General features: G+C 40.4%; 1 protein-coding gene across 1 annotated transcript in view; it reads left to right on the forward strand.

Annotated features, from left to right (window-relative positions):
• Nucleotides 1-2,009: 2,009 nt before the first annotated feature.
• Nucleotides 2,010-26,527, forward strand: part of LOC139453953 (hepatocyte nuclear factor 4-gamma-like) — an 85,333-nt gene continuing 60,815 nt past the window's right edge. The window contains exon 1 of the mRNA XM_071235399.1: nucleotides 2,010-2,176. Coding sequence (XP_071091500.1) covers nucleotides 2,152-2,176 — 25 coding nt within the window. The 5' untranslated portion in view covers nucleotides 2,010-2,151. The remainder of the gene's footprint in view (nucleotides 2,177-26,527) is intronic.

Genomic DNA, 26,527 nt, shown 5'->3' on the forward strand with positions numbered 1-26,527 from the left:
AATAATCGAGTCTGGACCAGACAATCCAGTGATTGATATCCTGAACATCGATCCACGCAATTGGGATACGATGACTTGCATCAACTAAGTCAACGAGCCTGACCACCCGATGCCGCTAGTCGCCACTCACGACAAGCATTATCACCTTTTATGACAAGCATGGGTTGCTGAAGACCTATTCTACCCCGGATCTTCACGACAAGCATGGGTTGCTGAAGACCTATTCTACCCCGGATCTTCACGACAAGCATGGGTTGTTGGAGACCTATTCTACCCCGGATCTTCACGACAAGCATGGGTTGTTGGAGACCTATTCTACCCCGGATCTTCACGACAAGCATGGGTTGTTGGAGACCTATTCTACCCCGGATCTTCACGACAAGCATGGGTTGTTGGAGGCCTATTCTACCCCGGATCTTCACGGGTCGTTGAGTAAGACCATGTTTTATAAATGCGCTTGCGTTTTCAGTCATCATGTAAGGCATATGCAGATTATTACCCGAGTATATTTCCGCACAGTAAATGTCACATACCGTATTCGACGTAATAAGCGCCCCGCTTTAATAAGCGCCCACGGCGATAATTGCTAACATATTGACTAGTGAACATTCCCAATTAGCACCCTTTCCGATTGATCAATGTACACAAGACTTATTTATTCGCGTATAATACACACTCGTAAGTTATATGCACCCTTAATCATGGGCAATGAAATTCTGGGAAAATATATCTATCGTACATAAACATTTCAGGCTCTCAGTATAAACCACGACATTTATCTTTCAACTCTGTTTTTTCCACAAAAATAATATTCTAATAAGAGCCCCCTATTTCTAATTTTGAGAGTGCCCTGGGCGCTTATTACGTCGAATACGGTATTCGGAATAAAGATTGTATTATTCCAGCCTTGGCGCGCATAATGCATATATTGCATTACAGATATATACTATTTACAATGCGGAACTCGCTCGAGTAATAATCGGTTTATCATATAATGTAATTCTTAAAATATTCGATGTTTACGACGTAATTTCGCTCACCGATGTAACAGTGTATGAATGAAAATATATGCAATGCATATTCGTCTGACGCGCCGCGATTTGCTATGCAGCATCGCGTTCATAAGAAACCGGTCAACTGGGTTTCTTTGTTAGGCATTTAGAAGTTGGAGTACTGAGTAAGGATAAGAATTTATGGATGATCAACTTCTTTATTACAATTAAGAATGACGTTTCGGCGAAGGTTCTAACACCGTTATCAAGCAAGCACGATGATAACGTCGCTTTAGTTGTAATAAAGAAGTTGTTCATCCATAACTTCTTATTCTTACTCGATTAACTAGGGTTTGAGACTCGCCCTATTTTAAAAAAAAAAATTTCAGCACCATATCTATTCTTGTGGAATTCACCAAAGTGATATCTAATTCCGACTTGCATCACTTTGGGCTTTCATCGCGCATCAACCTGACATGCGGTGATGTAACTAAAATACTGTTCCAATTGGCATGAAACTCACTCACTCACTCACTCACTCACTGTATGGGACTCAGTCTGAGCCAGTACATTAATTGCCTACCTTGTACATACAGTTAAGTGGCACGATTCAAGTCGTTCTGAGACCACGTTGTTATTGGCCAACTCAAACTTTACTGTTTTTATCAATCTAACAACCATAATTACTATGATTACACAAAGAATGTCTCAGTTACACATATATCCATGCGTGGCATTAACATTAGACCTATATCGAAAGAGGCCAACCGACTGGTAGTGTAACTGCAAGCAAAGAAATGTTTGGCCCATTTGGCGTGTCTATCTAAACAACATTATGTTGGGCCACATATCGCACTTAATTCGTTCATACAAAGACGTATATACGTCTTTGGTTCATGCCATGCACCGTTTGTCTGTCATGCAGTTCTGAATCACGACCACAAATAACCCACAAGCCAGCTAACAGCTGATCGAAGCTTCCGTGTGGCAGTCATATGACTGGTCACGTGACCGCCAGTATGGCAGATAGAACTCCCACCATGGCTGGTGGTGGAGGCTCGCTACATTACACAATTGTACTTTGAAACGTGACGGTAGAAAACCCGGGATTCCCCAGTGTCAACTGACCAAAGTCCAGATCCACCGTGGCTTCGACATCATGAGCGAAAGTTCGACTGGCGAAGGTAGGTGGACTTTGCCTGACTCGACTTATCAACTTGAACTGCGGAGAGTTCGCTTGTTGCTAGCTGTTTTCTTCATACTGTTCGCGACTCTGCCGGCGTTATCAATCTAGATCACCTACTTCGCGACGCAGAGACACTGTGTCATGGTGGCGAATAACCTTGGACATGATATTGCTGTGAAATATGTTTAAATCAAGGGACCGTCTGCCTAATATTGGCTGCACGATCGCGTTGTTTACATCCCGTGTGGATGCGTGAGCGCAATAGGCCTACCATGTGCTGTCAAGTATGACTGACAAGAATAGCTAGTGTATTACAAATCCCTCGAAGGTTCATTAGCGATCTTTGGTGAGATTTCATGGTCAGTGAGCGCAGTTAATAGCTCGAACTAAAACAAGCCACTTATCATCTACCTGTTGACAGCGACTAACTGACCCGGTTACACAATGTTATGGTGTGGGTGGAGGTCTGGTTGGGGTCATGACCTCGCGTGAAACAGATGACGCCAGCAGGGGATGGGATAATTTTACACGGAAACTTTTTGTAAGAGAATGAACTGAATCCAGCTACAATCAATGTGACACTGTTTCTTCTCAATTTGGCTCAGATGATGAGAAGGAGATTATTTTCTCGTGGTAGATATAACTTGTTGCAGTTTGTGGTCAGAAGCAGAGATGATTATTTCATTGCTGGTCAACTTATAAGACAAGTACTGTAAATGATGCAATCAGTTTTTGATAAACCCAAAGCATTCAAGCAACATGTTCATGGAACCATATTGTCTGACTTTCACTGGGAAAGCAATTCTGTCTTACCATACTCTCATCTTGACGTACGGACAAATCTATTCATTTATTTTTTTAAGGAAGAGAATTTCTGGATGTCAACTACTTTATAATGAGGAACACAACGTTTCGGTGTAGATGCTTACTCCTTCATCAGGGGAATAAATGCTTTGAAGCAGAGAACATTTATATGTTCCTGTAAGAGCAACAGAAGTAATAAAATAAGAAAAGGTAGAAAGTGACATCAAAGAAATTCTCTTCCTTAAATGTGTATCACTTCTGAATGCCATTCAAAGACTTTATTTGTTTGTTTCCATGGTTATATGTCTCCAAAAGAGTATAAGTGGTGGGAGTCAGCTGATCATTTCTGCATCCGAGAAGCAGTAGGCCAAGTGTTAGTATGTGGAAGAAGGAATTGTTGACTGAAAGATGTAGTTAGGGAACAGGTTGACCTGAACACCTGCTTGTTGTCAGACATCACGATACAGTACCTTGTAACTTGTAACTAATCACAGTCTGTACCAGGGCTTGTCAGCCCACTCGCCCCAACGTTTCTCTTGCCATCTTTTTGAGAAGATTTTATTATTTATATATAGACTGTTATTAGCTTCTCCTACTAGACGATTTTACTAGACAAGGGCTTCGGACCAGTGTCTCAAGATGCAGACTGTATCTTGGTGATCAGATTAACACAAGAACCAGTCAGACAGTCCAAAATGATCTGAGGACAACGATAGCATTCAATATTACTGGTATGATTTCTTTTGGGAATGCTTTTGACTGGACCCTGCCATTTTGGAAAGTGATACAATTTTATTATACTTCTTTTTTATCTTTTATAACAGTTTTGTATATTTGTCTTGTCAGCCTCCATAATCACCTGCCCTATTAATATTTGACTCCATTTGTTCACCCCCCACCACTAAACACCCACACGCACTGTTGCTGAAGTTGGGTCATTCAATGTTCAGTCATGAGTGTGGCATTGCTTCTGCCTCTCTGTGGGTGCAAGAATTATCACCGACATGCAGTATTTGGGTGCATGGCTTCCAAACCAAACGAACCTCTTGTAAACATAACATGCACTTGTGACAGGAACATTTGTCAACATGCTCCTCGCATTGCATGTCGCCATCATTACCCTTTTCATTAGACCTCAAAGAACAAGGGACAACACTGTAAGGAGCTTTGTTGCAAAGCTTGGAGAAAAGGTGAAGTGAAATGGGGTTTAACATCGCATACAGGATTATTGCACTTAAATGGCGACTTGCATGCACGTGTGTGTGAATGCTGAATGCCAGGCAGGATGACAAGTACCATCTTTTAATGTCTTTTGTTATGACGCATCTGGAGATCAACCACCAACCTTTAGCTTTATGAGCAGACTCACAATCCACTAGACAACAGAGGCTGTCGCACAACTTGGAAGTAGATGTGTCGATTACCATACCTGAATGTAATAGTTTGCAGGGAAGCTCTCATATGGCATGTCCGATAATCAGCGATGTAATATGGGCATGGGTTTAGGACACTTTGGACCCAAACAAGCATTAAAAATGACAATACGTGCAAATTCATGTGTGTCATGTATTCACACATTTATGCTCGGGAGTATGCATGCCAAACACAACAGAACATGGAAGGAAGCCATCATAGTTTACTCAGACATCGCATCCATACATGACGTCATCATATGACGTAACGAGAGCATGTGTACTTGGATATTGCGAGAAACTGTATCACACAAGATGTAAACAACTATAAGGAGAATACACTACACTGTGTAACACTAACAGACTTCCATCCATTATCCTGAGAATCACTGTGCCGAACAGTATGTCTCGTTTGTGTCAAGAAGAGTGTTTTAAGCTTCCATGGGTTGTGAAGGACCCCATATCGTTAATGACAGTTTGTCTGTTGTTCATGCTGTCAACCACTGGATTGCCTGGCCCTGACTATTTCCAAATGGCGTGATGCAGATGTTAAATTGCTGCTGGTGTCTGTATAATAGTCTGGTCCAGACATACCAGTGGTTGTTATGCAACATCCCACGCTGTCCATTTTTGTCGACTCTGATGGAGACATTATTCCAAATCCCATGATTCATGTGTATCCCTCTATCTGCTGCCCGAACCAGGCCTGTACCCTGCAGAGTTAGGTTCCTTGGTATTTATGATCACTGGTGAAGGTTCGACTTTGCCATTTCCCCTGATCATGAACTTTGTGTCATTACCTTACCCCTAATAAATGTACCTTTTCCTTTGACATGATCCCCCAGGCTGACCGGTCCCTGTTTTAGCTCCTTATTGCAGAGCGCCAGACAGGGTAACAACAAGTACCATCTTTGAACATCTTTTGGTATGATGCAGCCAGGGATCAAACCCTGGACCTTCCGCTCTCCGGGCGGACGCTCTACCACTAGACCAATTCAGAACCATTGCTTCAGAAATGGAACTGATCCCACAGGAATGTCTGCCATGACAGCATCAGTTAAAGATTTTACACCTTTTTTATCGCAAAATATTTCACCCTGTTCTGTCCTTTCATTCTGTATAAGGTGAACAAAGAAAGGAGATAGACAATTCATACTTCCACTTCTGATTTGATAACATGGGTCCTCTTTCACACTGACCAGCATTTGTCTCCAGGACCAGCATTTGTCGGCGCCTTGTACCAGTTGTTATGAGATGACAAGTGGCAGTCAAAAAGCATTACGCTGCAGTCAACAACTTCCTCTTCAGTTTCTCCCTCTTTGATCCTGGATTCATCAAGTAGAACATTATTATGGTGTGCTACGGTGGAGTGTTTTCATGCTTTTATATGTCAGATATGAGACACGGTTGATGTTTGACCTTGAACAAAGTGAGCCTGAAGAGGAAGCGACACTTGGTCGGTTCTGGAATGTCCGAAGATGGGAGATGCTCCAGAGGGAAGAGTTCCTGAGTTCAGAGAGGAAGTGTGGATGTGTCACGAGGGTACACTTCCTACACTGTGTGTACACAAGAGTACACTTGACAAATGAATGTAAAACACTGAAGAGGTTTCTGTACAAGTTTTTGAACAAAGCTGTTTTGATGTGATGTGATTTTTTTTTACGGAAATACAAATTGTTCGGTAATAACCACATGCTTGGTGATACCCAACACAGCTCAACATTATATACCAGAGTTCATAAGCAGGATAAACTCAAAACTTCTTGTTTCTGTTTTAAATGAAGCTTTAAGATATTCATTCCAAGGCTTGTGCTCGATGGACATGATTCAGATCCTGTTTGTTATTTCCTGTTTGTGGATTGCGATCCCCGGAGCCTGTCATGATGATAAATGTTTGATAGGAGGACCTGCATTGACTTCACTATGTTTTATTATATCAAATTCATGTGAGTAATACAGTTTCTTAAGAACTTATTTGATTAAAGGTAAATATATAACACATATTAAAACAAAAGAAAAACCCACTATGTTTTCTGTCCCTTGACAAGTATTTCTTTTTTCCTTGCTTAACTTGTGCAGGTACAGAGTTGTAAGGGGTCGACAATGTTGCGTCCTATACACCTATACAAAGTAGGAATTGACGCAAATAATAACAACTTTGAGTCCTAGTGGATGCAAAAGTGTATGGATGTTGGAATAAGATTGAAGCACATGCGGAAGATTTTAGTGATATTTCTGTTCTTATAAGAAATACTGTCAAAATGTTCGTACAGTCCATTTAAGATTTTTCTTCTTTCAGTTATAAAGTTTCGATTCAAACAAGGAAATCCGAATCTATAAAACACTTACTGCATCACGCATACTTTGAATATTTGTTGTTGTGGTTCAGTGGTCACTGGGAACACAATCTTAATGCTGGAAACCTTCCTCGGCATTCACAGCCATATATAGACCAATGGGAGTCTGTAAGACCTGTATTTTGTCTAATTAGGCAACATACATTACAGTCATAAGGAGTTGTTAGGGGTGCAGTAGCGTAATCAAAATATCAGGATTACAGTTTTGTAACCAATCCTTGGAGTTGCCTGGAGATATATGCAGAGTCAGCCTATACATGGAAGAAAGAATGTGGCCTTGTGGTGAAGGTCATACTACAATGTTATGCCAGACCAAGGCCTTGTGGTGAAGGTCATACTACAATGTTATGCCAGACCAAGGCCTTGTGGTGAAGGTCATACTACAATGTTATGCCAGACCAAGGCCTTGTGGTGAAGGTCATACTACAATGTTATGCCAGACCAAGGCTTTGTGGTGAAGGTCATACTACAATGTTATGCCAGACCAAGGCCTTGTGGTAAAGGTCATACTACATGTTAGGCCAGACCAAGGCCTTGTGGTGAAGGTCATACTACAATGTTAGGCCAGACCAAGGCCTTGTGGTGAAGGTCATACTACAATGTTAAGCCAGACCAAGGCCTCAGGGTGAATGTCATACCAAGTAAGGATTTGTTGCATGGATTTGCCTTAAATTTTGCAAAAGAGAAAAAAGTCATTGCTATGTTTGATAGAAAATATTCTGATTTCAACATATTTTTGTTTCCACAGTAAACTATATTTGCGACAAGCTAAAAGGGAGAACTAAATTTAGTTCGTTATAACCATATTTCGTTATTAGTTTTCAGACTGTCAGACATCTAGGATCAGGTCATGTACCACATGATCATATTACTCGATAGGTGGCAAAAATGTGAACTGTGTATGTATTAGTGATGTCGCGATTCACCTGTACACCGGTGGCAAACCTTGCACAATACAATACCTGATACATTTAATTTGGCATCAATTCACATTTAACCCCATATAGATTGTCCATGTTGATCTCGCGTCGATATCAATAAGCAAGTACCAACTATTTGTTTAATTCCCTTATAACTGACTGACCAGCTTTTCCTTGCTGCCTGTCATAAATATAGATTACTAAACGAGCTCCCGTGTAATACCAATTTCATAAAATTGGTTTTACCTGGGAGCGAGTTTATTATTTTATTTATTATTTGCCATTCATAACGTTTTTAGAATTATACTGCTGAGTGTGAAGAGGCTGACACCTACACGATCCATGGCATAATCCAATTGAGCTTAACATAATAATATTACAAACACAAAAGTTGAAACCATAGACACTTAATACGATATATTTGGGGTCCATGTTGAAATGTATGAATTTTATATGGACTCTATTCTCAGTCAGGGGGCACGGGTGGCACAGTCGTCTAAGGCGCCGCAATTCGCTCTGCAGAGATGCGTCCCTTGGGCACGCCAGAAACCAATGATTGTGGTTTCGAATCCCGGTTCGCCCCGATAATGTTTCTCGGTCTGTCAGCACCATACCCGTGCTTGTGGGTTTCACCGAAGTGGTAAATGTCTGAGACCTGCATCACTTTGGGCTTTCCTCCCACATTAAGCTGACATGCCGTGATATAATTCACTCACTCACTATTTTCAGTCAAATGACCAATGATGACCTGGTTTTCCGCACAAAATGTTGACTATGCAGTATCAAGATACATATTGTATTGTGGCCTCTGCATCAAGATATGCATGGTATCGTTGTGACACCTGTATCATGACATCTGTAATATGTGCTACGTTATTTATTTCATAATTTACATACGAGTACCTTGCGAGGTGTGTAGGCCGAGTATGTTCAATGAGTTCCAGTGGTGACAACAGACTTGTGCACAGGTACATGGTCCTTGTGTAACACCACACCTATAGTATGAAACCATGACATTTAGCCATGACATTCTCAAGTGGTTGCCTGAGCTGATTAGCATGATATTTCTCATTAATGGTGAGAAGTTTAAGGAGGTTGTCCACAAGTATGATTCCTTTGGATTTCCTGAAAACCATGGCCTTGCCAGCTGATGATACGGACTTGGCCTTCTACGGCAAAGATTTTAGATGCTGCCACTGCTTTGACTGTTGTTTAGTGTCTTGCTGATAGTAGTGAGCCCAAGACTCATCCTTGGTTACCATTGCTGAACAATGTAAGATGAGTCTGTTTCAAAACAAGATAAATTCTCACGAGAGATGATGAATGTGGAATGTTTCTGACCAGGAGTCCGAAGCCTTGGAACCGGGTGTGCTGAAGCCTCTGTTGTGCCGGGTTCATTCCTCAGAATGTTCTCTCCTCCGTCCTGAGAGATGCCCACTGTATTGGCCATGTGACATGATGAGTCATCGATCCCCTGTAATCATGTTATATATTTTATCAACTTTTGTATTCTGGCGGCAGTTGAGGATCTTCCTGATCATGGATGATCTTCGAGGCTTTCTCTTCCCCTCTTGGACTCCACTGTCCACCTCTGTGGTAAAGGAGTGAGTGTGTGAGTGAGTGAGTATGGTTTTACACTGCTTTAAGCAGTATTACAGCAACATCATGGCAGGGACTTCACTGTCCACCTCTGTGGTAAAGGAGTGAGTGATTGAGTGAGAATGGTTTTACACCGCTTTTAGAAGTATTACCGTATTTTCTTGAGTATAGTGCGCACCCATGTATAATGGGCATCCCCCTCTAGCGGGTTCAATATTTTGGAAAAAAAGAAATTTGAATATTATGCGCAGAAAAAAATTACACCGTACCCTTTCAGCGAAGTCTGGCAAACGAACGGGTGATGAGAAACTTCGTCAGTACAAATTCGAAATTTGAGATAAAAAATCACCATTTGAATAGTATTTATTGTTCTGCTAGGCATTGTTTTATATCCAGGGATTAAGATTACCTTGTGTATTTTCTCGTAAACTAAGCCGGAAACAGCAATCAGCTGTACACACATTTTCTTGGAATCGACCGGTGATTCGGTCAGAACACACCCAATGATATAACTTTATAGGATTTTTAATGCAAGGATCGGCAAAAATTGTATCTGAAACTATTTTTTTTAACAGGAATAATATATTCCATTATTTTCTTAATTTTATGCAGCCTTTACTAAACATATTTAAAATAAATAATAACCCTAAGCGAAGCAGCTGATCGCTATTCCTGGGTATTATTTTTTACATGGAACCAGTCTGACCAGTCACCGTCAAGGGTCATGCGCACGTGATCGCGTGATCGCGTGATCGCGAGAATTTCATGTTGACATAGAATCGTCAAACAAAAACAAATATGACTTTTAACGATTCAAAGTATGTCAGTTATGATATATGTATCCATTCTCTGTCAACTAAAGTTCATTTCAAGGCGTCAATAGCGGTATTCTGACCGTGGTTGCTGTTAATAACGGTGAGTTGTGTGATCTTCCGATCGCTTCACACATGATTTCGCCAAAATTAATAAATACAATATTAAAAGGAATTTTGAATAAAATTAAGAAATAAGTTACAAACATAAGTCCAGATATACCAAGAACACTTTTTATAGCCAGACAGTGTAATTACATGAATAATTTGTGTACTTCAGTATGGATTTGTTGACATGGTATTTCCGGTGTTACGAGCTCACAGTAATGTCTTTGCATGGGGGAAAAAAACATCCAAACTCATAATTCCTGTATAATGCGCACCCCCTTCTACACAGCTGTGTATTTTGGAAAAAAAGTGCGCACTATACTCAAAAGAATACGGTATAGCAATATCACAGCAGGGGCTCGAGAAATGGGCTTCACACATTGTACCCATGTCGGGAATCAAACCCGGGTCTTGGGTGTGACGAGCGACTGCTTTAACCACTAGGCTACCCGACCGTGCCTGTGGCAGAGGAAGGAGCATCATCCCTTTGATGGCTGTGGCAGATAACTGATGATAGTGCAATGGCCAATTTTGTCCATCTTTTCATCCAGAAAGAATACCGGGTCACTTTGTTATCTGCAGACGTATGCTGCCTGGTTTGTTTATGTGGCTCAAATGAAGTCGGTAGGCTTGGAAAGTATTGTATTTAATACATGCCAACTGTTACATCTGCTGTTGTTAGGCTCCGAACCTTCAGTTCCTTGTATATCATGACACTGACTTGAGAAGAAAACTAGGATGGTGTTTAGGGACAGCTGGAATCAAACTTGTCAGAGCTTTGCCCAACCTTGTCCCCCATTAATTAAGGCAGCATTTTAAGAAACAACACAAGTCTACAAGATAGTTCTTGTTAGTTCCAGCCTGCTGCAGGTATAAGCACTGTCCCGTGGAGTAGAGGTAATCTGGGTTACGGGAGATATGGTATGCACGGGTTGGAGGTAGTGTTCTGTGGATTTGTAGTAATCTGGATTAAGGGAGATATGCATGTTAGTGGTAAAGGCAGGAACATGACCTGTCGATGTGGTCTGTTTCCGAGCTGAATGGCCCCGAGGAATTGGGGAAATCAAGGCCATTATGTTGAGGATTGCTTCAGTGTCAGCGCAGAGTCAGGACCTGTTGAAACATATGGGCTGTGTTGGGGGATTATGAAAACCTGTAAGCTTTCACAAATTATGATGTGTTTATAAGCTAAACAGAAGGAATGTTTGATCTAATTAGCATCCCTTTTGGGCTTGAAATGTTACACGGGACACAGGTGATTAGGAATATATATGGAGGTGTTTTGTATGTTCACACTTTTCTGGTCTTGATGGTAATTTGAGATTTACCATTAAACTTTCTTAGAGTGAGTGCATGAGTTTGTTTTAGAGCCCCTTGCAACATGACTTCAGTTCTATGATAGCCTGTGAATTTAACGTGGTAGGAGAGCCTGATGTACATCATGGACATTCACCAACCTGGTGAACCTGATGAGCATGGGTGTGGTGTTGGCAGACCGTCATGATTGGCGCGCGTCGGAGCCTACAGTTAGCAGATCCTGACACAGCTATGGTGTGCAATCTATCAAGTAAAATTGCAGTGACTTCGATGTTTGGCTCATCCGTGCCCCCATTAAGAACGATGTAACACAATCCATAATCTAATAAAATGTAAAGAGTGTTCTTCAGTGGAGTTTTGGCAGGGAGCTCTCAAACATCTGTGTGAGGAACTATTGAGAGGTGGCGTGATATTGCGTTGGAATATGATATGTGTAGGCAGATGTTTGACAGGCATGTAGAAGTTAGGTATGAATATGATATGTGTAGGCAGATGTTTGACAGGCATGTAGAAGTTAGGTATAAATATGATATGTGTAGGCAGATGTTTGACAGGCATGTAGAAGTTAGGTATGAATATGATATGTGTAGCCAGATGTTTGACAGGCATGTAGAAGTTAGGTATAAATATGATATGTGTAGGCAGATGTTTGACAGGCATGTAGAAGTTATGTATAAATATGATATGTGTAGGCAGATGTTTGACAGGCATGTAGAATTTAGGTATAAATATGATATGTGTAGGCAGATGTTTGCCAGGCATGTAGAAGTTAGGTATAAATATGATATGTGTAGGCAGATGTTTGACAGGCATGTAGAATTTAGGTATAAATATGATATGTGTAGGCAGATGTTTGACAGGCATGTAGAAGTTAGGTATAAATATGATATGTGTAGGCAGATGTTTGACAGGCATGTAGAAGTTAGGTATAAATATGATATGTGTAGGCAGATGTTTGACAGGCATGTAGAATTTAGGTATAAATATGATATGTGTAGGCAGATGTTTGACAGGCATGTAGAAGTTAGGTATAAATATGATATATGTAGGCGGATGTTTGACAGGCATGTAGAATTTAGGTATAAATATGATATGTGTAGGCAGATGTTTGACAGGCATGTAGAAGTTAGGTATAAATATGATATGTGTAGGCAGATGTTTGACAGGCATGTAGAATTTAGGTATAAATATGATATGTGTAGGCAGATGTTTGACAGGCATGTAGAAGTTAGGTATAAATATGATATGTGTAGGCAGATGTTTGACAGGCATGTAGAATTTAGGTATAAATATGATATGTGTAGGCAGATGTGTGACAGGCATGTAGAAGTTAGGTATAAATATGATATGTGTAGGCAGATGTTTGACAGGCATGTAGAAGTTAGGTATGAATATGATATGTGTAGCCAGATGTTTGACAGGCATGTAGAAGTTAGGTATAAATATGATATGTGTAGGCAGATGTTTGACAGGCATGTAGAAGTTAGGTATAAATATGATATGTGTAGGCAGATGTTTGACAGGCATGTAGAAGTTAGGTATAAATATGATATGTGTAGGCAGATGTTTGACAGGCATGTAGAAGTTAGGTATAAATATGATATGTGTAGCCAGATGTTTGACAGGCATGTAGAAGTTAGGTATAAATATGATATGTGTAGGCAGATGTTTGACAGGCATGTAGAAGTTAGGTATAAATACGATATATGTAGCCAGATGTTTGACAGGTATGTAGAAGTTAGGTATGAATATGATATGTGTAGGCAGATGTTTGACAGGCATGTAGAAGTTAGGTATAAATATGATATGTGTAGCCAGATGTTTGCTAGGCATGTAAGAGTTTGGTATAAATATGATATGTGTAGGCAGATGTTTGACAGGCATGTAGAAGTTAGGTATAAATACGATATATGTAGCCAGATGTTTGACAGGTATGTAGAAGTTAGGTATGAATATGATATGTGTAGGCAGATGTTTGACAGGCATGTAGAAGTTAGGTATAAATATGATATGTGTAGCCAGATGTTTGCTAGGCATGTAAGAGTTTGGTATAAATATGATATGTGCAGGCAGATGTTTGACAGGCATGTAGAAGTTAGGTATAAATATGATATGTGTAGCCAGATGTTTGACAGGCATGTAGAAGTTAGGTATAAATATGATATGTATAGGCAGATGTTTGACAGGCATGTAGAAGTTAGGTATAAATACGATATATGTAGCCAGATGTTTGACAGGTATGTAGAAGTTAGGTATGAATATGATATGTGTAGGCAGATGTTTGACAGGCATGTAGAAGTTAGGTATAAATATGATATGTGTAGCCAGATGTTTGACAGGCATGTAGAATTTAGGTATAAATATGATATGTGTAGCCAGATGTTTGCCAGGCATGTAAGAGTTTGGTATAAATACGATATGTGTAGGCAGATGTTTCACAGACATGTAGAATTTAGGTATAAGTATGATATGTGTAGCCAGATGTTTGACAGGCATGTAGAAGTTAGGTAAAAATATGATATATGTAGGCAGATGTTTGCCAGGCATGTAGAAGTTAGGTATAAATATGATTTGTGCAGGCAGATGTTTGCCAGGCATGTAGAAGTTAGCTATAAATATGATATATGTAGGCAGATGTTTGCCAGGCATGTAGAAGTTAGCTATAAATATGATATGTGTAGGCTAATGTTTGACAGGCATGTAGAAGTTAGGTATAAATATGATATATGTAGCCAGATGTTTGCCAGGCATGTAGAAGTTAGGTATTAATATGATATATGTAGCCAGATGTTTGACAGGCATGTAGAAGTTAGGTATAAATATGATATGTGTAGGCAGATGTTTGCCAGGCATGTAGAATTTAGGTATAAATATGATATGTGCAGGCAGATGTTTGACAGGCATGTAGAAGTTAGGTATAAATATGATATATGTAGGCAGATGTTTGACAGGCATGTAGAATTTAGGTATAAATATGATATGTGCAGGCAGATGTTTGACAGGCATGTAGAAGTTAGGTATAAATATGATATGTGCAGGCAGATGTTTGACAGGCATGTAGAATTTAGGTATAAATATGATATGTGCAGGCAGATGTTTGACAGGCATGTAGAAGTTAGGTATAAATATGATATGTGCAGGCAGATGTTTGACAGGCATGTAGAAGTTAGGTATAAATATGATATATGTAGGCAGATGTTTGACAGGCATGTAGAATTTAGGTATAAATATGATATGTGCAGGCAGATGTTTGCCAGGCATGTAGAAGTTAGGTATAAATATGATATGTGCAGGCAGATGTTTGCCAGGCATGTAGAAGTTAGGTATAAATATGATATGGCCCAAACATTCAGATAAAAAGCCTGCAGCAATAAGGCCACTCAGTCAGTAGTCATCGTATTTCATTCCACCAAGTAATTGCTGTGAGCTTGTGAACACATAATATCCTTGTACTAGATAGCTTGTTGATGTAAGTGCACGCCTAAATGAATAAATGGTTGTCCGCAGAGCAGACATGGTACAAAACATGCTGTTGGTATAGTCAAATACTATGTCAGAAAGCCCTCATTGTTTGCTTTTCACAAATAGGGCCTGAAAGTTTGAACTGCACACGAGGGCAGGTATCTAAATCAGGGGTTTTTTTAATGGAAAGTAAATCCACATGACTTGGCAAAATTGCTTGTGTACCTGGAAACTCGTGTCATGTAGTTTATCATGGGGAATTATAAGGTAATAGTAGTGCTTGATTTGAGGGTCTACACAGGGGTATTATGTCACATTATTTATGGAGCCATGTGAGGGGAAAGATAAGGTTACAGTACTGGTGGATTTGTCAGTGTCACTGAGGCTCCACACGGGGTGCTTCATTACTTATAATTGGACTCACAAAATCATATAGATGGTTGACTTGGCATGGTCGACTTTTCACTTTCATTGATGATTTAAGTTTCATTTATGATTGGGGAATTTTGAAAGGTATGTTGGTGTCAGAAATGAGACTTTACATGGTGAAATTATTTGCACAAAATAATAGCTTCAAATTTAGTCATCTCTCCATCTCAGTAAATATGTTATGGGGATGAATGCATACCCTTGCTTCATGTTGCCACACCTGGGATGTAGACACACCCATGAGATATTCAATGCAGTGCACACCGTCTCTTTAATTCTCTGAAGTAGGAATTGTAGTCGTGCTGGAAAATAAGTGAAGTTCTTTGAATAGATTTTAGCGTTGAACTTAAGTGGCCGCTTAGATAACATGGACCGGGGACAGACAATTTATTATCCTGTCAGTTTTTTGTTGGCTATTCAAACAATTTTCTGTTCATGTGCCTCAGTTTAGGGATATTCATGTTCGATCTGTTCATAGATCATGTGTTGCCTTAAGGAAACACTGTCCTCACGACCTTGAGGCCATTTTCAGTTCACAGGCTGTGTAATTGGTTCAGTGTGTTAAATGGAGACATTGCCTCTGCATTTTGTGAGTGATCATTAACTGTTAGACTAATATACATCAACATATAGTTATGGATAACCTAAGTGGTACTGAAACAATTTGAATCAAATTGGCTGGAGCTGCCAGTTGGCCAAGCCTAGTCCCCCTTTAAGGCTTGTGAAGGGCTGTGAGCTAATTATCCATTGTTTGATATGGACAGCGAAACACATGCTCACCGTCTACCTCTTCTTCCCCAGTCAACAGAATAGCAGAATAAAGGAAAATCTATTTAGGATATTATTCTGATATTTTGAATTTTTTTTATGTGAGAAATACACATCGTGGGAGATGCATGTCCATCTAGGTATGCGTCAGTTTTGTTCCTGAAACTTGTGGATATGACATGACAGGTTAAGGTTATGATTTCAGGAAGTGAGATTTTCCCGAGGATATGGGGTGAGTTGTGTTGATATGTGCAAGCCGGGAGATGTATTATATACTTGAAGCTGAAGCCCTTTCTCCAAGAATTGTTGTTTTTGATGACACAAGGAAGGTCTGGTTCTCCATAGGGATGTGGAGGGCACGGATGGCTGTGTTGCTGAGCAGAGTTGCTTCCCTTAAGCATGCTAGGAACCTTTGATCATGGGCATGAATCCCAGGTTTCTCCAGATTATGTTTCTAGGCTTGTTAGCACCATACCATAGCTTGTGGGTTTCACTCAAGTGGTTTGTGTCTAAGACCTTCATCACTTCAGGCTGTCCTCCCATAGTAACCTGACATGCCGTGATTTTACTGAGATGCTGCTCAAATTGGTGTTAACCCCTACTCACTCTCACTCTCTCTCTCACTCATTCTCTCCTACACTTTCTCACTTTCTCTCTTTCTCTCTCTCTCTCACTCTCTCTCACTCTCTCTCTCTCTTTTTGCAGGCCATTGTGTCATCATCGGTCAGCATGACATCACAATCCTATGACATCACCCATCTCCTGCCACTGTAGCTAGTAAGCTGTCCACTGCTTGGTGCTGTTGTTCACAAGCTAAATAAGTTGGAAGAATCAGATGTTTGATGATAAAAAGAATCTCACCGATTGTCTTTTGATATCACACATGATCAACACTTCATGATAAAACCTTTATTGACTCGTGTTGATATGTTTGATATCGATTGTCTTTTGATATCACACATGATCAACACTTCATGATAACACCTTTATTGACTCGTTTTGATATGTTTGATATGTTTAATATCAATTGTCTTTTGATATCACACATGATCAACACCTCATGATAAAACCTTTATTGACTCGTGTTGATATGTTTAATATCGATTGTCTTTTGATATCACACATGATCAACACTTCATGATAAAACCTTTATTGACTCGTGTTGATATGTTTAATATCGATTGTCTTTTGATATCACACATGATCAACACTTCATGATAACACCTTTATTGACTCGTGTTGATATGTTTAATATCGATTGTCTTTTGATATCACACATGATCAACACTTCATGATAACACCTTTATTGACTCGTGTTGATATGTTTAATATCGATTGTCTTTTGATATCACACATGATCAACACTTCATGATAACACCTTTATTGACTCGTGTTGATATGTTTAATATCGATTGTCTTTTGATATCACACATGATCAACACTTCATGATAACACCTTTATTGACCCGTGTTGAGATGTTTAATTCAGGTGATGAACTACACGGGCTGACCAGGTAAATGTGAGTGTAGTTTGATCCTGGCCAGAAGCCTGTGCAGGAGCTGTCGTGGTAATGCATGCAGCTGAAACAGACCTTACTTATGTAGTGAAAAATTCATGGCTAAAACATAAAAACATAAAAGGGGCTGTCAGGTAGCCTAGTGGTTAAAGCGTTCGCTCGTCACGCCGAAGACCCGGGTTTGATTCCCAACATGGGTACAATGTGTGAAGCCCATTTCTGGTGTCCCCTGCTGTGATATTGCCGGAATATTGCTAGAAGCGTCATGAAACCATACTCACTCACTCACTCACTCAGGGCTAAAACATAAGTCAGCCAGACGACAGGTGCTGATGAGTGACAACTGTCAACTAAAAAAATAATTCTTTTCATATCTTTAAAGTTCCGTAAATAAGATCTATAAAAGACACATACATGTAAGCAATGCCTGTTAGTGGGGAAACCATGTCTGACAACGGTAACGCTTTGTGCATTAAGCTTGTGGATTCAAACTTGGCTGGTTCATTCTATGCTTTACTGGACATATTTACTTGGTTCAGCCTTAGAATTTTGGAAAATAGCTTAATTGCAATTTCTAATTATCACTTAAACTTAAGTAATTGCTGGGGTACGTCGTGATGGACGAGTGGTGTGGGCTTGGTGACGACCCGAAGGAAGAACTGTATGAGGACCAGCTATGTACTGTATTGCCTCTAATAGGTGCACCTGTATTTGTCAGTCAGTATAATGTGGTTCCTGGAGACATCTACTAGAGACTTTACTTCACTGGAGTGTTCAGTGTTTGGTTTCTAACTGTGGACCATTCATGTTCTGTTTCCTACTAGACCGATGTGTTTGTCTGGCATATACTCAGAATTGTCTCTTTGTCTCTTCCCGTCAACATTGAGCAGACATGTCATGATATTCTAACTAAGTTTTGTTCAAAGTGGTGTTAAACCCAGCTTACTTTTCCAATTCCATTTTTGACTGATGTCTACTGTAGTCCCAGTTTTATTGTAGGAAACGCGGTAGGTATTGAGTTGTATCTGGAGCGGAGGCCTGGTGTAGATTCCTGGGTGAAGGTGGTGAGCGAGACCCAAACACCACGCAAACCTGTCGCTGGTAGACAAACATAGGAGGAGGATTGAATCTAGCTGACTCAAGTTAGAATCAGTATTGTGCAAGTGTCCCACATTTTGACCTGGTCGTGAGGTTCAGTGGTAATAAACATATCGATTCAGGCCTCAAAGTTTAATTTTTTACCAAGTAGCCATTTGACTACAGGTATTTTTGTCCATGTAGCCACTGGTGAAATCAAGTCAAGCCATTAATGAAGGTAGCCAAAAACATTTGAAATTATCTTTCATCAAATAACCACTTTAATATGTGCACGTCATAGCACTAGTCTTGGAAGCGTATATTAGTGGAAGGTGTACTTGATTTTTGTTGTTTGTGACTCAAAAAATGAAGCAATTTATGTTACTAAAGTATATGGGTAAGTCCTTGCTATGTTCAAACATTTAGTTATTGTACTGCGATTCAATGAATAATGAGCATTGTCAACTGAAATAAAATAATAATTACTGGTACAATTATATTTATGTATTTCTGTTCATTGTCGACTATAGGAGGAATTATTCGCAAGTGCAAACATTATATATATAGCAGACGTGTTTACCACGATCAGCTGTTAATTTCGATGGCATGCAGGAGACAACAATCTGCCCTTCACAGATTTCTATTGGTCTTCAACCATGTGTGTTTAGATCGTAATTGAATATATTCAAAGAGCTAAGACATTAAAAGCGACAAACGGTATTGTAAATGGTATTACAGTTTCATCCTACAATGAATATGTTGCACTCTCTGCCATTGTCAGCTGCAAAGCTCCATGCAGCAATATAGGAATCAGTAATGCACAGTGAGAGGTCGCATGCAGTGTTGCAAGTATGCAACTCGCTGTTTTGACTGACAGCTGATGATGAATGAATAAACAACTGTGTGAGCTTTTTTAACATTTTTAGGTACGGTAGATAATTTTATTCAAGCAATACAATTCTTTTGATTTTTGTTGAAGACAATAAGAGTGTCAATGCAGATGAAAGAACTGAAAGTGTAACAGTTTCAATGAAAATATGGCGATCGTGAAGATGGTGTAGCAAATATCAATCATGTTATTTGTATTTGTGTCTTCAGATGTGAAGCCACAGAATTTAGTTGCCTCAAGATATTTTTCAAGGTAGTCTTTTTGCGATTTCTGAATTTTAGATAGAAGAAATTTATTTTCATTGAGGCCAACTTTGAGGTCTGTACAGTGTTTTGGAATGAAATTTTGTTCATGCGCCTATGGCCCCATGATTGATAATTGCAAATGGCCAAAATTCAACATAATGGAAAAAGGATTAAAAATTAGTAAAACATTACATCCTTTGTAATCTTAAAGTTGAGCTTCATAAAAATAACATCAGATGACATTTCGTTAACAAATATTGCTGTACTGACTTACAAACAAAACTGCAGCCATACCTCGTGGTAACGCCCTTCATGATACCACAGAGTAATTTAAACAACAGAGTAATCAACGGTTACCTTAAATTTCATTATTTTCGCCACGTCATCGGAAATTAAACACATCAACACATTGGTACTTATGCATGTTAATCCTGTTTGTACACTGTCTGGTAATAAAAAAGCCTTTATTGTATATCTGGACTTACGTTTGTAATCTATTTTCTTAATTTTATTCAAATTTTTACTCAATATTGTTTACGTTAATTTTGGTGAAGTCGTGTGTGAACTGATCGAGGCCGCTACTGGCACTTTGAAACAAACTTTAATGAGGCATATATCATAAATGCCGCCATATTTTGACTCGTTAAAAGTCTTATTTGTTGTAGTTTGACTATTATATGTCAAAATAACATTTTCGCAATCGAAAGAGCAAAACACAGGGAGCCTGAACGGTGACTGGTTTAATTGTTCAGAATCAGCATACGTACAGAATCAGCTGCTGCAGCACCAAAGTGCTATGCTATGGTTATTGTTATTGTTATTTTAGATCTATCATTATAGTTAAAGATCCAACCAAAATAACACGATATTGGAATATATTATTCCTTTTAAAAAAACAGTTTCAGATACTGTTTCTTCCAATCACTGTATCAGAATACTTCAACATGCAGGCCCCTTAACAATTTGTTGATATGCTATTTTATGACATTACGTGTGAATTGTGGGTGGCACATGGCTATGCCAGTCACTGGATGTATTTGTGTAGCGATGCCGCCCCTTGATGCCGCCCCTTGATGCCGCCCCTTGATGCCTCCCCTTGATGCCGCCCCTTGATGCCGCCCCTTGATGCCTCCCCTTCCTTGTGTCTGGATCATTGTTGGATAGAAGCAGGGACATTCTGTCATCACACCTGCCCCGGCCATGACTACCATTACCATCTATCAAGCAGGAAATGATGCACAGAATTTTAATTGCTTTTGAAACTCATAAAGCAACATTTTTCCTTTGTGACTATTCAGGCACCATATTGGTGTTCAATTACCGGTACTCTGCAGCCTGTGCCTATACCCACTACTAGGCACTAGTCCGATGCCAGAGTCAGTAACACTCTGTTGGGTCTAGTAAATTCAATTATTACCAGTCCATGACACTGAAATGGAGTGAAGGTGATGGAGTCATGTCAGGGCTGGTAGATAGGAAAGTGTTTTAGCACAAATTGCTTTGTTCATTTATTTGCTCATTATTGGCACTATTATACACAAGAAAATACCGTATTACTGCGAAAACTGATTTTATGATGGGGGCGGACACAGCATGTATTCAGTTACAAACTGTATAAATATGAAAGCATGGTTTCTGATGCAAGTGCTAGCCGAGATGCAAGTGCTAGCAGACATGCAAGTGCTAGCAGACATGCAAGTGCTAGCCGAGATGCAAGTGCTAGCCGAGATGCAAGTGCTAGCCGAGATGCAAGTGCTAGCAGACATGCAAGTGCTAGCCGAGATGCAAGTGCTAGCAGACATGCAAGTGCTAGCCGAGATGCAAGTGCTAGCCGAGATGCAAGTGCTAGCAGACATGCAAGTGCTAGCCGAGATGCAAGTGCTAGCAGACATGCAAGTGCTAGCAAAGATAAAAGTGCTAGCCAGGCTAACCAAAAAAGGACATTTTGTTTGTATAACATGTTATATTTTGTGAGAATTGTCAGTGATTTAGTGTGATTTAAAAAAAAAAGTAGTGTTCAGAATGAGCTTTTATTTATTTTAACTAATTGCCTAACATTTCATTATATGGCCGGCATGGTTACTTAAACGAACAAAACTGTTAATTTCAAAACTTTGACAAACATTATTGATTGCTTTAAATGTTCTACTTTACTGTTTCAATGATATCCCAGGAAATGACCAAAGTACCAATATTGTTGCAATGGGCAATTTGTCGAGTCAATTATTCTGACTATTTCCACTGCATACTGATAGTATGGTTGGTAGTCCGCCAGTCCATAGCTACCAGGGTATGCGGGCATTGTGCTTGAACCGTGACAGTCTCAGCTCGATAATGTCCACAGTCATGGACAGTTGCTGAGTTGTTAGCTCACCTTACCACAGTTATTGCAGCAATTATTTTTTTTAAAGGAATATGCATTCCTGCTTTTTTCTGTGTGATATAGACAGTGTGATGTAGACAGTGTGATGTAGACAGCCTGATGTAGACAGTGTGATGAAGACAGTGTGATGTAGAAATGTACATGTTGTCTATGATTTGTTTGTCATTGTGTTGTTAAACTCCACACTATTCCAGCAATATGACGGTGGTATGTAAATAATCGAGTCTGGACCAGACGCTCCAATGAATGATGCCATGATCCACATCGTTGGGGTGGCGGTCGTGGTTGGGGGGGGAGGGGAGCATCAAGCAGCTATGGTACATGTAACGCAGGGTTTTACGTGATGCGTAAAGGCTACTATGCTTGTCGTAAGAGGCAACTAATCGATCGAGTGGTCAGACTCACTGACGTGGTGGATGCATGTCATCATATCCCAATTTTTTAGATCGGTGTGCATGATGTCAATCACTGGACTGTCTGGTCCAGACTTGAATATTTACAGACTTCACTCATATAGTTGGAATATTGCTGAGTGAGGCTGTAAGCAACAAACAAACAATTAAACAAACAACATGATGCACAAGTATGAGACCATTACCATTACGCTCAAAAATGGAGAATGGATGCAGAAAACATAAACACTGCTTCCTGAGGGATGCACAATTATATTCATTGTACCTACAGCGCATCAAGAGCAGTTATAGGTGTCTGTTATTTCAGCCATCAGTCAAGATCATTGATTCACTCCAGGCTCTAACGTTATTATCAAAACATACAGTACACTACATCATTCTATTACTTTTCACGACCCTTATATTGCCTGCAAGGACCCTTAAAAATATTTATTTGGGGTCCTTATTTGTACATCAAGATGAAACCCAGTTATTGTCTTTTAAGTGATGTGCAGCCCTTTTCTGGTGTCCCCCGACATGATGTTACTGGAATATGCTTAAAGAGGTGTAAAATTCAACTCACTCACTCACCCACTCTTTGAGGTAAATTGGATGGTAACAGCTGGTGATGTGATTTAGCTCAATTTCTGATTCACTTTTTAGAAATTTGTTTAATTATTTATCATGCATAGGTACTGAAATAACAGAAACAATACTAGAAAACACTAGATTCACCATTGTGGAAGAAAACAGCAGCTTGGATGTTTATGTTTTCACAGTCAAATTTCTCAGGCTATCAGGCTATCCAAAATGATCAAATATGGTGTCACAAAACGTTGAGCTTGAAACATACAAAAAAACAGTATAATATGAATTGCAGGTATTGGATAGTGTGTTTGGAACAGGATTACTAGTTTAGCACATCCGAATCACTCAAGGGGATGTCACACCATTTAATAAGGATGAGCTTCTGCACCTCTGGTAATGTCAATAGAATTGTTACATATGTATCCAAATAGGTCATTCAAGAAGTAAGTCCTGTTTTCAAACACTACATATATCAGACTGACACCTTTATCAATTCACAGCATGTTTTTACCTGTTGGGGGAGTTCCATGATCACACCAGACCAGGCGTGTCCCCACACAGTCATCCAGCATTCCACTTTCTCTATCCAGGGGCTGTTCTTTTCAGCGCAGGTTTCCACTGTAGTTGTATTGAAGCAGTTATGTCGCTGTGGGGCATGTGCAGCATGTGTGAGTGGATTGATGTCCCTTTGAGGCGTCAGTGAAGTCGTTCATAACGGCACACGGTACCCCCTGAACGACTAGTTGGATAACAGAATGGCCAATATCAGTCCCCATTATATCTTTTTATTTGGAATTGAAAAAAAAAAAATGTTAAAATGGAATATGCTGGCTGATAAGCTGTTAAACAGTGAGTCACTGCCGTGGGAGGGGAAGTCGCTTGTACTGAGACCCCCGGCAGGGTGACCGTAACTACCATACTTCAACATAGACTTGCAACAGTCGTAGCTCTACAATTGCTTTGTGGAATGGGGCTCTGGAAACTTGATCAGTGACTTGACTATTCTCAGCTCCATTGGGAGTATACAACCCAAGCAGCCTCGAAGGCAATAGAAGGTTTAACCAGGTGGTTAACTACACATTTAAACAAAAATTCAGTTAATGTAAATTGTTGAATTTATGACATGTGCCTTCTTTGGTCATGTCCTAGAAGTCCTGTAAATTGTGATGGTTATACTCCACCTTGTGACCAAGGATGACTTGATGATGATTGGTGAGAGCTCAAGAAAAACATCCATTAGTTGGATTGGTGGGGACTTGAGAAAACATAAGCTGGAGTGAGAGAGTTGGGTTTAAAGCTGCTATGAACAGTATTCCAGTTGTATGACGGTGAGGGGCGGTCGGGTAGCCTAGTGGTTAAAGCGTTTGCTCGTCACGCCGAAGACCCGGGTTCGATTCCCGACATGGGTACAATGTGTGAAGCCCATTTCTGGTGTCCTCCGCTGTGATATTGCTGGAATATTGCTTAAAGTGGCGTAAAACCATACTCACTCACTCACTATATCACAGTGTGTAAACTTGATGTGGGAGGAAAGCCTGAAGCGATGCAGGTCTAAGACTTTAACCACTTTGGTGAAACCCACGAGCACGGGTTTGGTGCTGACAGACCTAGAACCATAATCGGGGCTAACCAGGACTTGAACCCACAATCATGGCACAGCAAGATATGGCGCCTTAGATGACTTGGCCACCTGTGCACCACCATTAGTTGGGAGGGTTAAGACTTGAGGAAACATCAGCTGGATGGGTGGGAACTTGAGAAAACCTCAGCAGGATGGGTTGGAACTTTTGAAAACATCAGCTGGATGGGTGGGAACTTGTAAAAACATCAGCTGGATGGGTGGGAACTTGTAAAAACATCAGCTGGATGGGTGAGAACTTGTGAAAACCTCAGCAGGATGGGTGGGAACTTTTGAAAACATCAGCTGGTTGGTGGGAACTTGTGAAAACATCAGCTGGATGGGTGGGAACTTGTAAAAACATCAGCTGGATGGGTGAGAACTTGTGAAAACATCAGCTGGATGGGTGGGAAAATGTGAAAACATCAGCTGGTTGGTGGGAACTTGTGAAAACATCAGCTGGATGGGTGGGAACTTGTAAAAACATCAGCTGGATGGGTGGGAACTTGTAAAAACATCAGCTGGATGGGTGAGAACTTGTGAAAACATCAGCTGGATGGGTGGGAAAATGTGAAAACATCAGCTGGTTGGTGGGAACTTGTAAAAACATCAGCTGGATGGGTGGGAACTTGTGAAAACATCAGCTGGATGGGTGGGAACTTGTGAAAACATCAGCTGGTTGGTGGGAACTTGTGAAAACATCAGCTGGATGGGCAGGAACTTGTGAAAACATCAGATGGTTGGTGGGAACTTGTGAAAACATCAGCTGGTTGGTGGGAACTTGTGAAAACATCAGCAGGATGGGTTGAAACTCTGGGAAACAAAAGTTGGATAGATGTCAACTTGGAAGAACATTTGTTGGAATTCAGAAAAAAACATTCCTCAAACCACACAAATCAGGGTCACTGCCTTTAAGGTAAGTTGATAAGTGGGCTATAAACTGGTCACCTCAACTGACCTGGGACAGTCAGACAGCTTTATTGCAGGTTATGTTTGTAATAACATCTCTTCATCTAGCATACAGAACACAGGGCCAGGTGACCCCGAGCCAGGCGACCCCGCTATATATGAGTCCTGGGTCTCATTGCAAAATCAGACAAATTTGGATTTTCTAATAAAAAAATTATTTCTCAGGTCCTCCATTGTGCCCTAGTTATACCCCATGGGGAGTCGAATCGGTCCCCAGCAAGCTGTGCTGGTTGTCAGGGGTGACGTCATGGATTGGGTGGATAGGTCTGGTGACTTGGTGTGACGTCATGGATCGGGTGGATAGGTCTGGTGACTTGGTGTGATAGGTCTGGTGACTTGGTGTGATAGGTCTGGTGACTTGGTGTGATAGGTCTGGTGACTTGGTGTGACGTCATGGATTGGGTGGATAGGTCTGGTGACTTGGTGTGACGTCATGGATTGAGTGGATAGGTCTGGTGACTTGGTGTGACATCATGGATCGGGTGGATAGGTCTGGTGACTTGGTGTGATGGCATGGATCGGGTGGATAGGTCTGGTGACTTGGTGTGACGTCATGGATTGGGTGGATAGGTCTGGTGACTTGGTGTGATGGCATGGGTTGGGTTGATAGGTCTGGTGACTTGGTGTGATGGCATGGATTGGGTGGATAGGTTGGGTGACTTGGTGTGATAGGTCTGGTGACTT

This window comes from Haliotis cracherodii, unplaced genomic scaffold (assembly GCF_022045235.1).
Source record: "Haliotis cracherodii isolate W230 unplaced genomic scaffold, xgHalCrac1.p SCAF_10, whole genome shotgun sequence".
Classification (NCBI taxonomy): Eukaryota; Metazoa; Mollusca; class Gastropoda; order Lepetellida; family Haliotidae; genus Haliotis; species Haliotis cracherodii.